This window comes from Fistularia commersonii, chromosome 17 (assembly GCF_037954325.1).
Source record: "Fistularia commersonii isolate RoL2024-O1a breed Wild chromosome 17, RoL_Fcom_v1.0, whole genome shotgun sequence".
NCBI lineage: Eukaryota > Metazoa > Chordata > Actinopteri > Syngnathiformes > Fistulariidae > Fistularia > Fistularia commersonii.
In genome coordinates, this window is record NC_141300.1 from 14553500 (window position 1) to 14572585 (window position 19086).

Genomic DNA, 19086 nt, shown 5'->3' on the forward strand with positions numbered 1-19086 from the left:
GCAATTTCAGTTTATGGGTTGCTGCTCAGCACTGATTCTGGAAAATAAAATGAGGATACATGGCATTTTTTTCAAGACAGCTTTGGCAAAACACTTTTCTCTCAGTAATGTAGCAAAGGCTTCGAAATAAACAACACTATTCTAAAATGTACTTCGTAGTAATTGATTTCTCTATTTAAAACAAAGGACGAAAAAAAAGCAAAAAAAAAAAAAAAAAAAGTACCACTCTACAGAACTGGAGAAAATAACCGTGTTTTGAAATAAAACAAGATATTGTTGCACTTCACACCATCGCAATCCCCAAGGGGGGAAATTGTGTTTGAGGGTCTTCTTGACCCATCATTGTCTATCTGTGTCCTGCTGCTTCACTCCACCCTGACCATCCATCTCACCCCACCCCATCTTGTATTAATGCCTCCAATCCTCTTTGAGAGAGAGTGACGTCTACTACTGTCAGAAACAGAGTTAAGCTCAGCATGAACAAGGAGAACAGAGTGGAGGGACTCTAGGAGTAGCTAAGCTTCAGTGGTTCCTGAGTCTCCAGCGGGACATATCTCAGACACCCGAGAAGATTCTCCTGTCCCTGCTGCAGCTCAACAGTGAGGAAGCTAGAAGGGATGAGCATGGTCCACCAAGACCGTAGACTTCATCAAGTTGACATAAAAATATGTCCAATTGTGTGAAAGCTGGTCTCGGTCTCAAGGATGAATACGGTAAAACTGGACTAAAATCTCTACTGGGCTGACACTGCTGTTTTGAAGGATTTTATATCGGCGGTTTGGTAATTTTTTGGAATTTGTTTTTGAGGAACTTCTTTGCAATTTACGCTTCCGCACAAAACGCCGAATTACTTGGAACCCGAGCTTCTCGTGTAAACCTTTGCTTCAACTGCGGTACTGGCGTCAAAACAGATGGCAAGACAGCATACTCCTATGTCAGGTGTGTCTGAAAGGTGTTCCAGTGAACACGCACTCCAAGTCCTGGGTGTTTATGAGTGCATATAATTGAGGAGTTTCCAGTGGGAGGTGCTACGGTCACTGTTTACCTAGAGAGTTGGGGTGTGATCGCTTGGTGTGAATGATACAAATCTAAAGGTCATTGAGGAGTGTGTGTCTATTTGCGTGAGGCGGTGGGGCCCTGCCGTGCTCGTAGCCCTGGATTTCCTCGAGATGGAGGGTCATAGCTATGACCGTTTTGGGGACGGGGAGAGGGACAACTATCAGATTGACTACAGAAGGATTGTAGGGGACATGGAACCGGCGAGGCCCCGTATATCAAACAGAGATGGGGAACAACCCAACCCTTTTGGCACTTTTGCCCACCCAACTACACATGGACACGGGCATGAGACCGCAGCACAACGATACAGTGCAACACGAATCCAAGCTGGATACGAACCAGAGAGGTTAGTCTTACGGTCTTTTTTTTAATTTTTATTATCACCTTAGATTGCCCATGAGTGACAACGTTTTCATCTCTCCATTTAATTTACTAGCAAGAAAAATGATTGTACCGAGGCATTAAAAGCTATCGGACTTGACAAGATATGCTGCAATGTGTACAAAAACTGTCGGTACAGTATCTGAGGGTTTTCACTTTCTAGTACCGTCGGCTGTGAGCATTTACAAGCTGCTTGGGCAGCTGACCAAATCCTCTTAGCTACTGTACTTGCCATCTTAAGTGTATAGAAGGAGTTTCCATTGAGGAGGATAGGTTTCTTTTGTTAGCATTTCCTGTCTGTTGCTGATCTTCGTCATGGAACCTGATTGGATCATGTTTCCAAGACCACAAACAAGGAGAACTTCAAATTTGTGTCACAAAAAATTATCCAAAAAAAAGTTATCATCATGATTTGTGATCATTATCGAGAAATATCATCAATTAGAATATCATGGCATAAAATTATGCTAAGATGATATATCACAACCTATCATTTATCATACTCTCATAAAAATTGACAATACTGTTATCTTATATACAGGACTGTCTCAGAAAATTAGAATATTGTAATAAAGTTCTTTATCTTCTGTAATGCAATTACAAAAACAAAAATGTCATACATTCTGGATTCATTACAAATCAACTGAAATATTGCAAGCCTTCTATTATTTTAATATTGCTGATTATGGCTTACATCTTAAGAAAACTCAAAAATCCTATCTCAAAATATTAGAATATCATGAAAATTTTTTTTTTTTTAATTTTTTTTGTTGCATGACAGAAAATAAAGAACTTTATCACAATATTCTAATTTTCTGAGACAGTCCTGTACTGTGATACTGAGCAAGAAGAGATGTAGTCTATCATGCATTCTGAGTCTTTTTGTTTCTACTCTAGCATGGCCGACTACCTGATCAGTGGAGGCACAGGTTATGTTCCCGAAGATGGATTAACGGCGCAGCAACTCTTTGCTATCGGCGAAGGTCTTACATACAAGTAAGGGATACTCACACAAATATATATGTATGTATACTGCATATGTATGTGTATGTGTGTAAGAAGATTTATGGACGTAGTGAGAGAGGATATGAAGGTAGTTGGTGTGTGAGAGGAGGATACAGAGAATTAAGACAAAAGACGAAGAAGAAGAAGAAGATATGTATGTATATGTGTATACATGCGTGCACATGTATGTGTGTGTGTGTTTGTGTGTGTGATTGTACATCCATGTATTTGAATGACCCATTGTATGATATTTTTACCCCACTGACACAGTTACACACAGAAACACATAGTTATGCAATGCCATCCATTAACTGGATATCACACATCTGCTTGGGTTTATATGGCAGATTAAGTAATACTATTTTGAATGATCACTCAAACTGGTGTTCCTGGCATTAAAAGCTGTGTGTGTGTGTGTGTGTGTGTGTGTGTGTGTGTGTGTGTGTGTGTGTGTATGTTTGTGAATACTTGTACTTGTAAATGGTAGTCTCTTAATGGGGTAGTACTGATAAATATGTGGGATTTATGTGTGCAGAAGATAAATGCAGGACAATTTAATGGGCTGAGAGGCTTACAATTTTTGCAGCTGTTGTAATTCTAGAAAACTGCTGCCTTGTTAGACATGTCAAGACCTACATTTAGTAAATAGGGTTGTAACGATGAACTGCATTCAACTTGGTTATTTCTTTTAGAACACTGTGTTTTTCACACAATTGTTTCGCTTTGTCTGGAAGAATTAGTAAAAGGCAAAAAAGTGGTTTCCAATGTACTGTATGTACTGGGAGAAATGGACAAAACGATGGAATATATTGTGTTTTTATCCTTTCTCTTCTAAAAAATGTTTACTAGTATTGAGCCCTATTGTCTTTTAATGTTTGTAGAACTGAACTGTGACTTACTAATGATTATAATCCAATATTCTACAATTAATTTAATATCATAGAGGAGAAAACAATGGAAACTCAATTGTCAATTACAATATTTTATTCAGGAAATCTATTTTCCCTGCCCTTCCATAGACTAGTAAGAGTTAGGAGGCAAAAGCTGTTGCAAAAGACCCAAAGGTTGAAGATAAAAACAGTGCAGCCGTGACAACATAGGTGACGCAGGTAGAATGGGCTGCAACCGGATGAGCAGAGGGATCAGGAAGTATAAGTTTAAATAGTTAAGCACTTTTAAAGATGCTTTAAATGGCATTTACAAATATAGTGGATGAAGGAAATGAGCTAAGCAAATTGATCACTTATCCGCGATGACTGGGTTAGTCAGCTGATCTTGGACCATTTTGTTCGGCTGTTCTCAACTGCTAAACTGGAACTTGACTTTGTGGCCTTTTTTAAAAAAAAAAAAAAAAAAAGGAAAGAACAACGAAGGTTTTTGGTTGACAAGTGCAACTGCCGATCAAACCAAAAGTTATGTTTTAGTTTGTTACTGTTTTGGTTCAAAAGCTACGTTTTCTCTTGTTCCACGACTGTTTTCCATCTGTTTTGTCTTTTTTTCTCAGTGACTTCTTGATCCTTCCCGGTTTCATAGATTTTACTTCTGATGAGGTGGTGAGTACGGACAGCATATTGAAAACTGCATATCTGTTTCCTTCATAACGTATTGATTTTCACACATTTGTCACTTTGGAAATTCGCTTCACTTTCTTTCGTGCAGCAGCACTCACCACTGAAAATTGTCCTGCAGGTACGAGATGCAGAACTGCAGCATTTTATAATGGCTCAAATATTTTTGGGAGACAATTGAACAGATACAAACTCGTTGGATAAGGACTTAAAATTAATCTTGGATTAAACGGTAAATGGTAAGACTTTTTATGTCAGCTGAGGGAAAACTGATCCTTGCAATTAATTGGACTCTGCATAAGCACTCAGTTATTTGTTTGACTTGCATGCAAACTGCCGGGGCATTAAATTGATTTAACACTTGGGGTAATGGTTGCATAGCAGGTGTGCTCAAAACACTGGCGCCTTTGTCGTCTCACAATAATCAGGTGCGTTCAGCAATTCAGCTTCTTTTGCGCTTACTCTGGCTTTCGGATTTATTATATGACAAAATAAAACAAACAAACAAAATGCGACAGCAGCATTCCAGGTGGCATTTGTGTGCAATATGGACCAGTATCAAAATGTTCACATTATTCACGAAAGCTGTGTACGCGCTCTTTGATATCGCCAAATATTTCTGACGTGATTATCTGAATTATACAGGTACATTCATGTTCTAGCGTGTCTGTTTCAGGATTTGACCTCTGCATTGACAAGGAAGATAACGCTTAAGACACCACTTATCTCATCTCCAATGGATACAGTCACAGAGTCTTCCATGGCCATCGCCATGGCAGTGAGTAGACGCCACAGCCTTGCAAATGGCACTATATTGGACTCTTATCATTGAATTAGTTTCTTTTTCCCCCCTCCGTCTGTTTCACTGGCTTCAGTTGATGGGCGGGATCGGCATAATTCATCATAATTGTACGGCTGAGTTTCAAGCAAATGAAGTTCGCAAAGTAAAGGTAAGATGAAAAGCCAACAAAATCATGAAATTTAAACAAAACCTGAGCAGCAAAGGGTGAAACTTCAAGAATATAGACTATATACTCGTCAAGCTACCCGACCATATGACAACTTGATTTGTTTTTCGGCAGAAATTTGAGCAGGGCTTTATCACGGACCCTGTGGTGATGAGTCCTCGCCACACGGTCGGGGACGTGTTCGAGGCCAAGATCCGACACGGTTTCTCTGGGATCCCTGTTACAGAAACTGGCAAGATGGGTAGCAAGCTAGTTGGTATAGTCACCTCGAGAGACATCGACTTTCTGTCCGAGAAGGATCACGACAGGCCCTTGGAGGAGGTGCGTATACATTTTTATTTACGCGGGGACCAATAGAGGCTTGAAATGACCAAATAATTGAATCATTTAATAGGATCTCGTTCACCATCAAAATAACCTCTTTGTATAACCAGGCAATGACAAAGAGGGAGGATTTAGTTGTCGCGCCAGCTGGAGTCACACTAAAAGAGGCTAATGACATACTGCAACGTAGCAAAAAAGGTAAACCCGTAAAGACAGCGGTTGGAGTAATCCATCGACAACGGCGACGTTCTGACCCATGGCGCTCGCGGTTCTTTCTGCCTTCTTAGGGAAGCTTCCAATAGTGAATGACAGTGATGAGCTGGTCGCCATCATTGCTAGGACTGACCTGAAGAAGAACAGAGATTATCCTCTGGCGTCAAAGGATTCCCGCAAACAGTTGCTGTGCGGCGCCGCAATCGGCACTAGAGAAGATGACAAATACAGATTGGAGCTCCTCATGCAGGCTGGGGTCGATGTGGTCGTTCTTGTAAGATTTCATGGTGCTATGATCAAACTTGGGTTAGTGTATGAATGGACTGATATTATAGGATGGATAAATTATCATTCTGGAAATAAGGACGGTTTAACTTCAGTGTTGCGTGTGATGATTTAAAAAAAAAAATGACGGCGATTTACTCGTGTTTTGTTTTGCTGTACTCATAAGATAGGCTTTATCTGTTGTCACGACTTTTAAATCATAGGACTCCTCCCAGGGTAACTCGGTTTATCAAATCAACATGATAAATTACATCAAACAGAAATATCCAGAACTTCAGGTGGTTGGAGGAAACGGTGAGCCTAAAATCTTTTTTTCTTTTTTTTTTTTGAAAATGTTCATTTTAGTTTAACCTTGAAATCTTCCATCATGGGTTTTGTTTTTCTCTAGTGGTAACAGCTGCTCAGGCAAAAAATCTGATTGACGCTGGGGTGGACGCCCTCAGGGTGGGCATGGGGTGCGGCTCCATCTGTATCACCCAAGAAGGTACATTTTGTTGAGCAGATCTAGGATCGTGACTACATTTAGAGGAAATTATTTGTTCCCAAAAACCATGCAGACTTCCCCATTCAAATTTAAAGTCAAGGTAGCATTCCTTTTTTTTTTAAATGTAGGGTAACCTACAAATAATCTTAATATTACTCGTTTTGCTTTTGTTCTTCAGTAATGGCCTGTGGACGTCCCCAAGGTACATCAGTGTACAAGGTTGCGGAGTATGCCCGGCGTTTTGGAGTGCCCGTTATTGCTGATGGAGGCATTCAGACGGTTGGACATGTAGTTAAAGCGCTTGCCCTGGGAGCATCTACAGGTGAAAAAAAGAAAGAAAAACTCACCCACTTACTAAAAGTTGTAATAATTTAAATTGTAATTGTTTATCTATATATATGTTCATAACTGTGCAACATGTCATAACAGCTACATGTACAATATTTTTTCATGCCCTTGTGCACTCCTTATCTTTCACTTGTTACTTAAGACACTTTATAGTTTATTTGTGTTTCTTAGTCTTCCCTTTTCTCTTAGTTTTTACTGTTTATACAATTTTCTACTATTATTTATTATTTTCATATTTTTCTTGTAACTCTGGCACAACAATTTCCTTCAAGATAAATAAGGTTGTTCTTATTCCTATTCCTATTCCTATTCCTATTCCTATTCCTATTCTTATTCTTATTCTTATTCTTATTCTTATTCTTATTCTTATTCTTATTCTTATTCTTATTCTTATTCTTATTCTTATTCTTATTCTTATTCTTATTCTTATTCTTATTCTTATTCTTATTCTTATTCTTATTCTTATTCTTATTCTTATTCTTATTCTTATTCTGAAAAAAAAGCCTAGAAACTCAGGAAACTGATCAAGATCAATTTTTTTTTCATACGTTGTTTACCTTTCCATTCACAGCTTTTGCCAGTAATGCCACTATCCTTTTTTCAGTATTATATTCATTTCTTTGAATTTTTATCTGATTTATTTTCCCTTAGTGATGATGGGGTCATTACTTGCGGCAACAACTGAGGCTCCTGGAGAATATTTCTTTTCGGATGGAGTGCGTCTGAAAAAGTATAGAGGAATGGGCTCTTTGGACGCAATGGAAAAAAACAACAGTCAAAAACGTTACTTCAGGTTGGGCTATAGTGAGACGGAGGTGCTTTACTGTATGAAAATGTACTCCCAAGAATATACAATCAGAAGCATGTGTGTGTTCATTATTAACATCGTACAAATGACTGTGTCGGTCCAGTGAGGGAGATAAGGTAAAGGTGGCACAAGGTGTGTCAGGATCTGTCCAGGATAAAGGCTCCATCCATAAATTTGTTCCTTACCTCATTGCTGGTATCCAACATGGCTGTCAGGACATAGGAGCCAAGAGTTTGTCCATTTTACGGTAAGCCTGTTTATGTGTGAAGATGCTTGCGTGTTTCACTGCTAATTTATGAGCATTATATTTTTTTCTTCAAGGTCCATGATGTACTCTGGAGAGCTAAAGTTTGAAAAGAGAACCATGTCTGCTCAAATGGAAGGGGGAGTTCATGGCCTTCACTCGTAAGTTTGACCTCTGATCACAGCTTTAAGTCAATTCCTCGACTTCCACCTCTCCTTTCTTGTAAACCTTTTTGTGCTTCTCAAAGTTTTTGTCATATATCTCCGAGTTGTCGTGTTCGGTTTCCTCCCTTTACCCACGTATCACGAAGAAGACACTATAAAATAACCCGTGTCAAATCTTATTGTGGCAACCTCGCTTTCCTTGAAGATTTTTCACCTCAGGCTTCCTCAGTTCAGATGTGAGGCGAAACATCTTCATGGAAAGATAGCAAATCCGGTTGCTAAGGATAAGGATTTCACAACGACTGACAACGACCTGGATAACCGGAAACCTTCGGACCCGCCGCAAATTATGTTTCTCACTTTCACTTGCAGTCGGTCGATTTCTCAAAAACAGAAAACAATCTTTGCTGTTAAAGAGAATGCTATTTACATGTCATTTGCTCATAAAATTGTATTTTCTTTTCCCTTTCTTACTCATGCTATCATATTAGATATTCTTTTGTACCATGTAAGTACATCCACGTGGTTACCCAACACTCATCATTATTAATTTTATAGTCGAAAGGTATTAGAGAATTCAGGTGAAAAAATGTATCCGCCTCTAAAGTCGTTCCTGCAGTTAAGACGTGTTATCACCACAGAAGAAATGTTCATTTTCCTTTTCCATCTCCAGTTACGAGAAGCGGCTATACTGAGGCTGGAGGAAGAGGAAATAGTCGATCAGGCCCGAACGTCCCAACTCCAGCAGCGCTGAGGTGCACTGGGCGCATGTGATCAAACTGGCGGTGTTATTGCCGATCAACATTTTATTTTTGGATTTATAAAATTGACTGTTACATTTTCTGTCTTCTACTTCAAGAATAGAATCTCAACCACATTCTAATATAGATTAAAATTCAAATGAAGGACAGGATTCTGGCTGTCACCTAAGCGGAAACTACTGGCCGTGAACTATTTATCTGTTTCTCTCCTGCTGCGATCGAGTCCTGCTAGGGATAATGTAATTATTTATTCTGCCGATCCTTCACAACAAGCAAAAACACAACATGTCATTGACTACTTCAGGATGAGCTTACCATGACTGAATTCACCGGGGGACGGCGGCACATCTCTGATCAAATAACTTTGATGCGATCATTCGAGAGAAAAAAAAGGCTCACTCTTTTAGCAAAGTGTTTTAAATATCTAATGCTTTATTTACTCGTGAGAGAAAAAGTGACATAAATGATTGAGTGATGAATTCTCTTCTCTCCTGAGACTGCAAGGATTAAAACTGGATTTTATGTCAATTAATGGCCTGCAACCATGGAACAGAACTTAAAAAGATATAAATAGTTCACATATGCTTTTTTTAGGTTCACTGCACCGGATTTTTTTTTTTTTTCCGAGAAACATGGTCAATGTTATTGCTCTAACTGGACAAAATGTGAGAAAGTCATCAAGCTGTATATTGTGGTAAGCTTTTTGAATGGATTGTGGCATTGACAAGAAAAAAAGAAACAACTTCATTCATGTATACAAATATGTAACTAGCAGCACTTGAAGGAGCAACAATTTACATTTTTGAATGTAAATGTTTCATCTTATGTATATGGAAAACACCGGCAAAAAAATGTTTTCTTAATAAGATAGAAAACAGTTATTAAATGACTCTAACCCAAAACTGATCTCGTGGTTTTTCTCTATCATATAAATTGCTCAACTTTCATTTGACACATCTTCAACACCATTATTCCATTTACAAAACACAACATTTTCAATACGGCATCATAGGATACTTGTTAAAGATGTGATGTATGTTTTTTTTTTTCCCAATCTTTAAAATAAATAAATACATTTCCGATCAATACTGTGAACACAGAGACATGGTAGACCAGGTGTGTCGAACTCAAGGCCCACAATGAAACACTGCACACTTTTAACAACTGTTAACAATAGTTAATATGCCAGGATTTTACCCGTCCGGCCAACTTGAGAATAGATTTTTCCCCCTGTGGCCCCTGAGCTAAAATGTCTACTACCCCTGTAGTAGACCAATCATTGTAATTTATTTATGATGTGATTCCTTGAATTTCAGTTGCATCACATCTGCTTATGTCATCATCTACCAGACGGTGCATCAACAATTCAGTAAGTTATTTCAATACTACTAATTTTGGTGGAAATGTCTAAATCGATGTGTATCTGTGAGCACATGCGCATAAAAATAGGAAGAAAAAAGTAATTTGAGCATGTTTCAGTCACAGGGTCACTGACTGTCTTTCTGCAGGGTATAAAACATCAGTAAGTGCAGCATTTTATTAGACTCATTAAAAAAATCCTGATGAAACATCCTGATCAAATTTGCCGTAAGGCCGAGATGGCTAATGGCATTGAGTATCGAGAACAATGACAGCATGAAGTAGATCTAGGGAGTCACATTTGAATGTATTTAAATATACACTATATACAGGTCATTGTACTCTTTTTAAAGATAAGTTGAAATGTACATATTGCATATCAGTTCTATCCATCTCATATTCAGTGACAGTTTCAGTTTGATGAAATAAAATTGAATCCTTCTATCCAAACCTAGTTGCAAAATTATCTATACTCTGTCATGATCATTCAAATTACAATTGCATGTCAGTACCCTATAATTCAATAGTGTCACTGCAAACACTCAAAGCGTCGATTTGCCTACACACATTGACAAACTCTGCTTGCACGGCTCGATCCCATTCCAGCTGTTTGCTCTCACTCAGGTGTTTAGTTCCCGCCAGAAAGCCAGAAACTTGGCTGTCCCGTGAGGCCAAGCTCAGCGTTTGATAACGTCTGTGACAAGACAAGTGGGGAATTGCGCGTGGTAGGCTGCTCTGAGCAAAGCTCTGCCCTCTATTGACCCAGGAGTGTGATCGATGTTTTCTCGTCTCTTTGGCTTTTTTGCACAGACCCAAGGTGGAGCCAGATGCACTCCCTTTCCAATCCATGAGCTCTGGTGACACGAGAGGTTTCTTGTGAGATTTTAAGGAACCCTGACATTGGGGTGGTCTTGAGATGGACACAGTGTGGTTCTCTTGATATACTACTCCGCAAGAAGAGGTTCGGTACAGGGAATTATCCGCACGGACCGGTTCTTGCTGTGACGTACCTTGGCTGGGTGAACTCAAAGAATGGCTAGAAGATGCACGGAACAGCCCTGGGAAACCAAATATGCTGTGGGAGAATAATGATTCACTGAAGAGGGCTTGATCGATGCTGCGAGACAGGTCTATGGGAGATGGAGGTCGCAGGTCCCCCGTCGAGTCAACCTCCAGACCAAGGTAGATTACCGAGGGAGGCTGAGACTCTGCTACATTCTTTGACTTGTTAAGTTGGCTTGGGGGTGAAGGTTGAGGTAGCACAGTCTGGGATGGGTTGCATTGAGGGCCGTAGCCGGTTTCATTTCCAGGTGGATCCACAGAGTGGAGAGGAAGTGCCTCTGACCGTCCCTTTGAAATGGCATCGCACACCACAAGCTTTTCCTGTTTATCTTGTGAGAAGGAGACATGAGAGGAAAGGACAGGAGAATTTAAAGCTTCCTGAGAGAGTAGGGTAAGCCCCCGCGAAGGGGAGCTGCAGGATAGCCGCGACCAAGATCCAGGTCTTGGATGACTTATAGTCTTGACAGTGTTGTTGTGACAAAACAGAGGATGTGTGCCAATCAGAGACAAACCCAGACACACACCAACCTCTGACAGCCTGCAGCCTATTTGGTAACCCCACCAGGGCCAGGGTAGGAATCCATAGCCATCAATTCCATCCAAATTAAGCGCATGTAGGATTCCGTAGAGCTGTAAGCCTCCGCACCCCAAGAGACACAGTGATGCCCAGACTCCAGCCCACGCTGCTCGACCCCAGTCTTTCACTTTGGCAAAGGGGCAATTGGCTGGTTGTATCATTTCAGGAGATCCTCCACTCTCTCCACCGTCATTCAGTCTGTACATGTGTTTCTTATTGGCTTGTATTAAACAGTAAAAGATGAGATAAGCGCATGAGAGAAACAGTGTCAAACATACAAACAAACCTTGAGGGAGAAGAAGTATCATCGTAGGCAGGCTTTGGAAGAGTACAAGCAGGCCAACACAAGCTAGGGAAACTCCAAAATGCAAAAGGGAAATACACAGCAAGAGGCAGGGATTGGGCAAGGCCGAGAAGGAAGTTGAAGCGGCAACTGGAAGTGAAAGTCGCTTTCGTGAGTGCAGGGACAAGAGGAGAAAAGACAAGGAGAATGCTGAGATTAAACAGGGGAATGGCAGTTGAGAAAGCAGCAAAGAGCTCAGGGGTGGGAGGCGATCTTGGTGACTGTAAGCGTCATAGAGCAAGCAAAATGCTTTAATTCCTGTAAATGCAAGAAGGAACAACTGCAGCAGAGTAAAGTATTGGCCTCCCGGAGGACAGCGCAGGGGTAGACCGAGAAGACAGACCACAGAGATCAGGCTGAACAGGGTAAAGACGGATCCCAGACCGTAAATGTGCGCTTCCCAAGCAAATCCCCATGTTGCCAGGGCAGAGTTCCAGTCTGAATATAAAGGGATAAAAAGAGCAAAGCTGAGACTCAGAGAGGGACGTAGATATTCATTGGCCATAAAATCATTGGGATAAATCGGAGCCCCCGTCTGGTTGGAGGCGTTACATGATGCGGTTGACATGTTCGAATTGCCATCATGTGGGGAAGAGTCACTGGACTTTGAAACCTCTTTTTCATCATCCTCTGAGTAACCTGTCAAACAAATATGAGAAGAAAAAAGTTGTTACTCCATTGCCCGTCGTCGTGTTAGATGATGCTATGACATAAATTTAATTTTCAAAATGTATCCCAGGTGTCATCAAGCATATTACCAACGCATAAATCTGAAACACAAATATAAAGACAAGATCGTTGCACTGCCAGTCCTACTGAATGCTCTCGACAAACCCGCTCTCGACAATCCTTATGAAATAAAATAACAATATTTTTGGGTCTCAAACTTGCGGCCCGCGGGCCAATTGCGGCCCTCTGAACAATATTTTTTGGCCCCCTGTCTGAAATCAAATCTTTGTGTTGGTGAGGCCCGCATGTTTTCTTCTCACATGCATGTAAGGGTTTTATACAGTGGGTTTCAGAAAAAAAAAAAAAAAAAAAAACGGGCAAGGAAAGAGTGAAAAAGTAACTTTGCAATGTATTTTTTGCTTCAAAATTTGAAAACAAAATGATTTTTTGATGAAAAACCGTCCAGGCACATTGTTAAAATGATCTTTTATTTTCTTATTTCTCTGAAAACCACAAAAACGATAGCAAAAAAAAAAAAAAAACTAAACAAAAACGGGCAAAATTAAAAAGACTGATTTAATAACCAGAAAAGCCCCCATTAGCCTTGTAAGCATTAAACCTTCTCTTAAACAAGACGTCTCAGAAAATTAGAATGTGATAAAGCTCTTAATCTTCTGTAATGCAATTACAAAAACAAAAATGTCATACATTGTGGATTCATTATAAATCAACTGAAATATTGCAAGCCTTTTTATTTCAATATTGCTGGTTATGGCTTACATCTTAAGAAAACTCAAAAATCCCATCTCAAAATATTAGAATATCATGAAAAAGTCTTTTTTTTTTTTTTAACTGCATTACAGAAGATAAAGAACTTTATCACAGTATTCTAACATGCTACCAATCCATTTTCTGATAAATTTTTGTGGCAAATTTACCCTCAATGACAAGATTTTCCCGTTTAACTCAATATTTTTAGGGTGTAATTTCATCAATTTTTTTCAATATTAATTTTTAATCTTAATTCCTCATGTATTTTTTAGAGGAACAGTTCAGTTTTTATAAAGATTTTTATCATTTACCTGTTTACCTCCATTACACTAAACGAAGGAAAAATTTGGACTTGGCGTTACGTCTAGGTAATGATTTTACTGGTCCGGCCCCTTTGGATTAAAATTAGGTCGTATGTGGCCCCCGGACCAAAATGAGTTTGACACCCCTGATCTACATCATATGACTCCCCTTTTGGATCGTAACCCAAATGTGGGCTGTTCATCGAACTAATCTGGAGACTCTAATTACAATTTGTTTGTTTTTTCTTGAAAGATGTTCAGTGAAAAATCTCTCCTTTTTGAAAACACCTCAGAAGGGTGGCAGTGTTGCGCTTCCCTCATAGCATTATATGTTTGGTCAGTGTGGGCGGGGCGTTTACTGTGGCGCTTCGCACTAGACTGTGTCCTCGGTCTAGTGATTGCTTAAGAGGAAAGTGTTAAATGTGAGCTCAATACCCTACTGAAGACATTTTTAAGTGTTTCCCTTCTTTTTTTCTTGATATTTGTTCTTGGTTGCTTGATAAGCAAAAACACAACATATGTGTGTTTTTCCAGCTAGTTCAATTGCCAGCTTAGCCTTTCAGGGGGTTATTTATGACTAGTATTTTTTCAAAAAACATTGTTTGAGGTTATGGCAAGCATGCATTTGGAGTGGGTTTGTCTTTGTCAATGAAATATTACAATTTTTACTACAGTTTTATATTTGTATTGTACAGGACTACTGATGGAAATTAGCTATGAGCTATAATCTGGTACAAACATCTCTGCCTCTGTGCTTAATGTATTTGTACACTGTCCTAATAAACTTCTAAACAAACAAACAAACAATTCATTCCTTTTCTGCGGGATTTTATTGAAGACAAAGTCGTAGGATTTCATATGATTCACTAGCAGAAGGTGAGATCTTATATGACAAAAATTTCAAATGACAGTGATACAGGAACACCTCTTTATGGTCTTTACCGGATGTTTTGTGCCAGGAGGTACAAAGATACACACTTTCCACTGAATTTCAATCCTCAATCTGATCTTTCTGGCTGTTTGCGATAAAGATCTATATTCCTTCAAAGGTGGCATGATTTTTTTTCATTCAGCAACGTCTCTCTGGATCGAACCACAAGACGCTCCCTTTGTCAAACACATTTGAGCATAACGTGTACATGCAGAGACCTCCATCTTCACTTCTTTCAGATAAGATGAATATAATCTGTCTGGCTAAGCATCTCAAGCTATTGTCTCAAAATCTTCATTGAAATTCTAACCTAGGAAAGTTTCTAATCTTTTTCTGAGCGGGATGTTATATACCTTCAACATCGATACAGTTGTAAAGATTGATGCATTTCTTATATGACAATAACTCTAAATACAATTTTTAAAATTGTAGACTGTAATTGACTGTTTGAATGAACTGCTTGTGTCTGCCAGTACAGGGGAGATGTGGAGTGGTGGTGAATTCTCTCATATTTTGTTAATGCTTTGTATACATAATCAAATTTTAATTGACCGAAGCATTCTTTAACAATTGAAGTTCAAAATATTTAAAAGAAGCGGAAAGTCCCTTTTTTGTCTTGCTGCTTTATGGTAATACTGGATGTTTTTGCTGAACATTTAGATTGCGGAGTCGGAAATGAGGTAGAATCTTGTCAAGAAAAGCAGAAAATTGCTATCCTTATTTTCTGATATGTCTTTTCAAGAGCACTTCCTCCCATCTTTGTATACAGTTAAATCATAAGCAAGGGCTCCGTGCATTGCCGTTGCATTGGGGAGAAGATACTTCATCGGCTCAAAGGGACACATCCTGGAGCAACAAAAAACTCTGGCCGCAAACAATGACTATACGGCTGACCAGTGCTCTTGAAGAAAATTCTCAGGGTTATTAAGGTTAAGTTCAAGGTTCAAGTGTTGGAAGTGTATAGAAAGGAACTGCTCTATGGGAAGTTTATCCATTATAAACCAGCACAGGCCTGTAGTAGGGAACCTCTAACTGGGTCACAGAGTGAATGGGAGCAAGTAATTTGTGTATACTATTGATGTCTGTGTGGGGAGAGAGAGAGAGAAGCAAAAGAGAGAGAGAGAGAAATTGATGTTAGTTTTCCAGTATTGACTTTACTGCTGCTCTCATTCTGTGTAGCTATTGTTAGATATGGTCAAGGGGCTTCTGTATATGCTGTCCATATGGGATTTAAAAAAAAAAAAAAAAAAGACAAAAAAAAAAACTGCAGGGTAGTATAACTTTAATAAGTAATGATGGTAAAACCAATAAATAATAAAAGATGGTAATTCTTTGGAAAAGTAATTCTAAATTGCCATGCACTGCAATCTGTCCTAAATCTGGTTCTGTGCTCACCTAAAACAATGAGAAGTCAGAAGATAATCCTTTGTGACAGAGTGTTAACACACTTCCGTGAAAGCCCTCAACAAACCACAACACTTGTGGACACAAGGCCATCATTTGATTTGACAAGTGAGTGCTAAAAAAATGTGTAAATCGTACAAGAATGTATGCACCGAACATAAAATTAAACTTATTGGTTAGACTGAAAGCTAATGGGCCATCCATACGATAAGAAAAATCTTTTTTACCCATGTAAGCGAAAGTTCATGCATGGCAAAAAAAAAGGTTGAGCGCGAGAAAAAGAAAAACAGTAGGAAAGTAAAGTAAATGTGTAAATGTGAGTAAACTCACAACACTGCAGAAGTCATACATGGACTTTGCACACAGCCACCTACTCTGCAAATGTGACAAGTGTTTTCCATCAAATAGCACAAATACCAAATCAATCAATTGCCATTCATGGAAAAAAAAAAGAGAAAAAACAGGAAGTCTTACCTTTTTCTGTTTCCATGACAGCCTCTGTTTTCAAAGTATCATCTGTTTCATCATTGGATCCATCCCCACCCTCTGTCACTGCTGAGGGAGTCCACACCTGTGTGTTTCCTTTCATGCCCGCATCCATTCCCAAACTTTCAAATGCCACAGGTAGAGTGCTGTGCTCAGGAACGAGCCCTGATTTGGTAGAAATCAAAGAGTCCTGTTTTGTTGTGTCCGTTGGAAGTGAGACCAACAGATGCAAAGGGAAATATCTATCTGCTGTTTCATTCTGCCTGGGTTGAAAAGTCGGTGTGTCTTCTCCTTTTTTTGTGGGATGAAACACAGATAGATTGTTGTTCATGGTACCGGTCTCAGCAGAGTCATCATTTGATTGTTCCTGGAAATGTTTTGGTGCTGTTCCAGAAGAGGAGTCTTTTGGTTGAGCGTTCACTTTCAGAGTTACATCATTAGTTGCTAATGCTTTGAGTCTGGATAAGGCAAGTCCGTTTTCATCATGATGCAAAAGCGATGTTTCAGAGCTCTCCTGTACATCAGAATATTCACCGAGAACCCCTTGTCTATCAATTTCTTCAGAAGATGACAACGACCAGTCCATGGGTGGAGCCTTTGAGCCCATATTTTCTTTCAGAAATACATTATTTCCAGGTGCTTCTCGGGGCTCAATCTGTGGGAATGGTGTGAGCTGCTGAATCCCTGTAAGAATGTCTGGCTGTTCAGTTTCCTTGAGATTTTGGCCAGTTGAGACTGTCACATAGAATAAAAGAACCCACATAAGGGCTAAATGAAAGTGATTCCAAATAAATGACATGGTGAAGGTCTATAGACTTCAGCAAAACTTCACATGCTCTGGTTCTTAAATATTACTGTCCCGTCACATGTTTGACGGATATCTTGGGGCATGTTCTAGTTGATCTCACGCTTCGAAAACCTGTAGGGAAAATAGACGAATCTCATCCAATTTGGAATTATTTCATTTGCTGGTCTTATAAGTCTGCAATCGTTCCAGGGAGGTAATTGCTAAATTGCAAATAATATACATAAAAAGCCTTGGAGTACATTGATTCATTCATAAAAGCACATGAATAGTTAAAATTTTCCCGCTGCTTGTTTTTCATGCAATCATTCTTAATACGGAGCTCTTACCTCATTAGTAGCCCACGCTGCTGCAGGCTGTTTAAGCATATATGTCGCACTGCACTGCTGCATGCCTGCAGTCTCTCTGCGTAGCACGCCGTTCTCTTTCATAAACACTGTTCTGTGCCCCTCTTCTTTCCATCAGGCAGTCAACACATGGGACGGACCCCACCTCCCGCAGACAACCCCCACTATCCAACACTCTGCTGCGACTCAGATCTTACAGTGAGGTGCCTGTTTGCCGATCCTGTTCCTCTGAATTAGACAGCAACTAAATCACTGCCATTTCATAGTGGAGCAGATACTTTACAGCTCAGCCTGCGATCCCACAAAAATTCACGGAATACCCTCTTGTGCGCGCACCCCTACAGTACCATGAATGCGCGTAAATGAGCAGAGGGGTGAATCAAACTGTATTCAAATGCAGTGGATGGAAGTGGAGAGAGAAGAGGGTGAAGGAGATGAGAGGAGAGGAAAGGAAAGGAGGGGAGAGGAACATGTCATAGGAGCTCATTAAAAATCACCAGCTAACGGGCAGACACTGCCCTACTGACCTAGCGCATATCAAGATGTGGTGTTGAGTATTGTGGAAATTAATGTCTGCGCTTCAAAAGGTAACAATTCCATCAACAGCTGAGTTGAGATGATATCAGAAGAAGCATTCAGTCATTTTGTTCGACTGGCTTACATGCATTGTGTGTTATGGTGTACGTACATAAAGACTTGTGACTGCACTTTCTAACTTGATATTTTAATATCTCATATGAGGAGCAAAATTCAGAGTTACATATGTGTTGATTCTTTCCTATTCACTTTTACTGATTTGTGCTTCATCTACGAGGGAAAATCCAGCAGCCTCATGGCCTAATTTAATTCCCATGGATGGTTCTAAAATAGACACTGATCCACATACCTTTGGCTGTAGAAAATATGAAGCAAAGTCACAATTTTGTTTTTTGTTCTAGTTATAAATATTCTAAAACTTCTGTAGCTCTTTGATTTCTGACTGTACATGGTCCAAATCAGGCCACACGACTGTCAAAACATAGCTGATGCAAACAAGTGCATATTTACCAAGGGGGGATGATGATAACTCATAGAGTCAGTCAACAATGAAGATTTGAACTTCCCATGGTTGTGATTGATCTGTTGTCTGATGATGGCACAGGAAAGTAGCAACCCAGCCGTAAGTAAGGTGACTGGAAAGGAACAATGGCAGGCCAAACATATGAGCTCAGTCAGGGACATGGCCAAATTATTGCCGCCTCACACTTACTATCCAGATTCATTGAGCAAGTGGGCCCTGTTGACATAGGTCATCCTCCAACTAGACAAAGTCAGCAGGGACTGAGTCAAGCTGAGAACGTGGACAGCCAGGATAAGAAACAGAAACAAAGCGATCCTTGCAAAGAAAAGATAATATGTTGTAGTTTCTGGACAAAGCG

General features: G+C 39.7%; 2 protein-coding genes across 2 annotated transcripts; one reads left to right on the forward strand and one right to left on the reverse strand.

The window, feature by feature from the left end:
* The first annotated feature begins 493 nt into the window (after nucleotides 1-493).
* Nucleotides 494-9679, forward strand: impdh1a (IMP (inosine 5'-monophosphate) dehydrogenase 1a). Its single transcript, XM_086163526.1, has 16 exons — nucleotides 494-1405; nucleotides 2338-2436; nucleotides 3950-3998; nucleotides 4690-4791; nucleotides 4889-4963; nucleotides 5096-5302; nucleotides 5416-5503; nucleotides 5593-5792; nucleotides 6007-6097; nucleotides 6192-6287; nucleotides 6466-6609; nucleotides 7287-7428; nucleotides 7547-7690; nucleotides 7765-7848; nucleotides 8343-8359; nucleotides 8525-9679. Exons 1-16 carry the CDS (start codon nucleotides 1170-1172, stop codon nucleotides 8623-8625), a joined length of 1875 nt encoding a protein of 624 aa, XP_086019652.1. The 5' UTR covers nucleotides 494-1169; the 3' UTR covers nucleotides 8626-9679.
* A 63-nt stretch (nucleotides 9680-9742) lies between these two features.
* prrt4a (proline rich transmembrane protein 4a) lies at nucleotides 9743-18057 on the reverse strand. The gene is made up of 3 exons (XM_086163525.1): nucleotides 17651-18057; nucleotides 16505-17435; nucleotides 9743-12592 (listed from the first exon to the last, which is right to left on the reverse strand). The coding sequence occupies exons 2-3, from the start codon at nucleotides 17313-17315 to the stop codon at nucleotides 10485-10487; spliced, it is 2919 nt and encodes a 972-aa protein (XP_086019651.1). The 5' UTR covers nucleotides 17316-17435; nucleotides 17651-18057; the 3' UTR covers nucleotides 9743-10484.
* Between the last annotated feature and the right edge of the window lie 1029 nt (nucleotides 18058-19086).